General features: G+C 41.5%; 1 protein-coding gene across 5 annotated transcripts; it reads left to right on the forward strand.

Annotated features, from left to right (window-relative positions):
- Positions 1-235: 235 nt before the first annotated feature.
- Positions 236-1,252, forward strand: LOC118748443 (YTH domain-containing family protein-like). 5 transcript variants are annotated; one of them, XM_036482873.1, is made up of 6 exons: positions 236-411; positions 468-514; positions 598-619; positions 749-844; positions 896-1,000; positions 1,069-1,252. In XM_036482873.1, the coding sequence occupies exons 2-6, from the start codon at positions 491-493 to the stop codon at positions 1,170-1,172; spliced, it is 351 nt and encodes a 116-aa protein (XP_036338766.1). In that variant the 5' UTR covers positions 236-411; positions 468-490; the 3' UTR covers positions 1,173-1,252. The 5 variants fall into 5 exon arrangements, with proteins under 5 accessions (XP_036338766.1, XP_036338757.1, XP_036338777.1 ...); XM_036482864.1 differs by having other exon boundaries at positions 463-514; positions 1,069-1,251; XM_036482884.1 differs by having other exon boundaries at positions 257-288; positions 463-514.
- Positions 1,253-3,369: the final 2,117 nt, after the last annotated feature.

Raw genomic sequence — 3,369 nt, forward strand, 5'->3', positions numbered from 1 at the left:
AATGGAGTTGCATTTAGTTTCATTTAGGTGACGAATTTTGTATGGATAAATGTACATTTAGAGTAGCATTTAAAGCTAAATGCGCTAAATGTGCTTTTACGCGTAAGCAAAAACAGCCTATAAAACCCAAACTAGGAAAGGAAAATGAAGCTACCAATTTTGGTTCAATTGGAAAAAGTCGGCAACACTATTCTGAAGATAAACTCTAAAATATGAATATTAAACATACCTTTCGTCGATTCGTATACTCGTTGATGTGTACGTATCTTTTGTTCGTTTCTGTGTTCTGTAAGTGACGATTTTAGTAAAACATATATTTCAATTACAAAGTATTTACTTGCAAATCTCAATCGAGCATTGTTTTAATTTTAACAAAAGTGTTTCCTGTTTATATTTTTAATTATTTAAGAGGTAATTAGCTTCGATTTACGATACATGTTTGATAAATAGTTTTTCTTGCAGAACAGTTCAATAAAATAATATACAGCAAATGTCATCAAGCGTATCAGATCAGGTATTATTTATATTGGGAAAAGGATATAAAGTTTTAATTGTATTGCAAACTGTCTCACTTGCGTTTATTTTTTTATTTTTCAGATGAAAGTGCCCGGAAACACAGGTAATATTCGCATACAGCGTATCAGATGAAAAATACATGGGTGGTTAATTAAAAAGTTTAAAATTGAACATCCTAAAGTTTATATTTGTAATTTTCATTTACGTATGCCGTGTTTTCGTGTTTTTTAAGTAAAACCTGTAGAGGAGCGAAACATCCCATGGAGTCAGCAAGTTGATGAAGCTTCTTACGAAAACTTGTCATCCCCTGCAACTGATGAAAATACATGTATGTTATTAAGTATTTTAGTATAGCTAAAATTTATTTATAAAATTTAAGGCTCCCACCAGAGTTCAATGCAGTTTCAATTTCCGCCATTTATTGTAAAAGAAAGCCAAAATGTCTCCTGGAGCAACCAAAAATCTAGAAAAACAAGCAATTTTGGTAAGTTTTTTTTTAACAGAATTATATGAGAATGATTTAAACGTAATATCTTACTATATTTACACAAGATCGGGAAATGTTTAGCTATTTGTACAACGATTTAGAGGGGGTGGTGGAGGGGGAGGAGCGTGGCGTAATGAAGAAATTTAGTGGCTGCTTTAAGGCAGAATAAGAGTAATCAGTGTACGTATATTTCCGAAATTTGCAACAAAGGCCATATTTCCAACCGAAAATATTAAATTAGTACGCAGATTAAGTAAATTAAATTTTTGTAATAAAGCGTAAACTGTTGTCTACAAGGTTTTTGATTTGATTCACTCGGTTTGGCAAAGCAACCCAAAATCGTTGTACAAATTCATAAAGAGTACCCAAATGATCTATATACAAATCTGCATTTTATAAATCCTATGAACACAAAATGCTTGGGCTAGCTGACATTTTATAATACATTTATGTAGGATACCGAGTGGGTTTTCTGCTATAACTTAACTTTTATTTGACTTTCACAAATACACAGATTCCTTACTGTCTATGCTACGTATAACGGATGGCAGGCAGGCAGGCACTCACGCGGCGACGGTCGACAACGTAATGGTTTTATGTTCTTTTCGCTACAGTTAGGTCAGCCATCAGTGGCGTGCGTTCGTTAAATTCGGTCAGTAGGGTTGCCTATATTTAAGGACTAACGTCAGTGTTGCCGTCTACTCGGACCCAATCCCACATTCGGCCCTCCTGACCGATCATTCGGCTCGAATGATGACACGCTTGGTGGCTCGACGGCCGGCTCCCATTTCTTCATATATTCGGCGACTGTTGTAGTATTCCCGGGAACTTCATGGTCACCCACCTTCCGTACCTCATATCTGTCGTGGCCCAAGACCTTCGTAATTTTGTAGGGGCCCAAAAACTTTGGCTTCAGCTTAAGACCAACACCGTATTGTGTCCGCTTAATGGCTACTAGCTCGTTGATCTGGTACTTCACCGCTTCTTTCCACTTCTTGTTAAAAGATCGACGATTCTCCTGCTGGATCTTGTTGATGCTTTCCCGCGCTTCCTTTCGCAACTCTTCCCGCTCAGTGTCCAACTCCTCGATGGCGGCGTCCTCTAAGAGCTGCCGCCATTCAGGGATGACGTTAACTCGCATCTCGACTCCCGTTAACAGCCTGTCGGGTGAAATCTTCGTACTTTGCGGCGGCGTGCTATTGATGGCTTGTTGGACCCGCTCAAGATGTTTGTACCACTGACTGGGATCGTCGACGCACATTTTCGTTAGCATCGAGATGATTATTTTGTGAATACGCTCCACCTGCCCATTTCCTCTTCCAGAAGATGCTGTATTCCTTCGTGCTCGCAGTATTCTCTGAAGGAATTCGAAGTAAAAGCCGCGCCGCGATCCGAGATGATGCGTTTCGGATTCCCAAACGTCGCCGCCTGCCACTTCAACTGGTTTATGACATCTGCTGCCGTGGTTTTTGATGCGTAGAGCCACACTAACTTTGAGAAGGCGTCCACTACAACGAAGATGTAACTATATCGCTACGACGTCATTTCCATTGGCCCCAGATGGTCGATGTGGTAGGTCCCTAGTGGCCTATCTTCTTTGCTTATTGGCGCCAGATAACCCTCCATCCTCCCTGACTTGCTCTCCGCAACGATGCACTCGACGCATCTCTTCACTATTTTCGCCGCTTTCGTAGACAACTGTGGGATGTAGAAAGTCTTCTCGACTGCTTCTTGCGACTTTGATAATTCCATCCTCCATCGACTCAAAAACGACAATCAGTTCCTTAATGGGATCTTTGTGCAATACCTGGTGCTTTATAAAAAAGTCCTCATACTCATCCTTCTCAAGTACCTTCATAACCGCCTTGATCCATGGGTCCATCATCTGCGCTTGTTGCAGTCGATGCTGCAATGAATCTTCCAACAGCAAGCAGGAAACTCGGCTTAAGGCGTCGACGTGTCTCATCTTGCTTCCACTTCTGTGTTCGATTTCGTAGTTGAAATCTTGAAGGAATAACGCCCAACGGGTGACTCTTAATGGAGTGTACCGCTTCCTCATCGTCATCGCGAACGCGTTACAATCCGTAACGATTTTGAATTTCATCCCCAGCAGATAGACACGCCACTTCTTGAGTGCCCCAACAATGGCCAGCACTTCCAGCTCATAGGAATGATATTTTTCTTCAGTTTCTGTTGTTTTCCGGCACATGTATTGTATGGGGAGAAGGACTGCCCCATACCCATACATCGACGCATCCATGTGCACCTCCGTCATCGCCTTGGGATTATACAACCGCAATACTGGAGCCTTCACCGAGGCCGCCTTCAATTGTTTGAATGCCAGCAGCTGCTCTTCGGGGCATCGG

The sequence above is a fragment of the Rhagoletis pomonella genome, unplaced genomic scaffold, assembly GCF_013731165.1.
Source record: "Rhagoletis pomonella isolate Grant_MI unplaced genomic scaffold, Rhpom_1.0 Rhpom_scaffold_00001, whole genome shotgun sequence".
NCBI classification, from domain to species: domain Eukaryota; kingdom Metazoa; phylum Arthropoda; class Insecta; order Diptera; family Tephritidae; genus Rhagoletis; species Rhagoletis pomonella.

Excerpts from the sequence above, each read along its gene's own strand:
- LOC118748443 (XM_036482873.1), top strand. The coding sequence starts at position 491 with ATGTCATCAAGCGTATCAGATCAG. Across the intron at positions 515-597 it reads CATCAAGCGTATCAGATCAG|ATGAAAGTGCCCGGAAACAC; the intron begins GTATTATTTATA and ends TTTATTTTTCAG. Across the intron at positions 620-748 it reads GAAAGTGCCCGGAAACACAG|TAAAACCTGTAGAGGAGCGA; the intron begins GTAATATTCGCA and ends GTGTTTTTTAAG.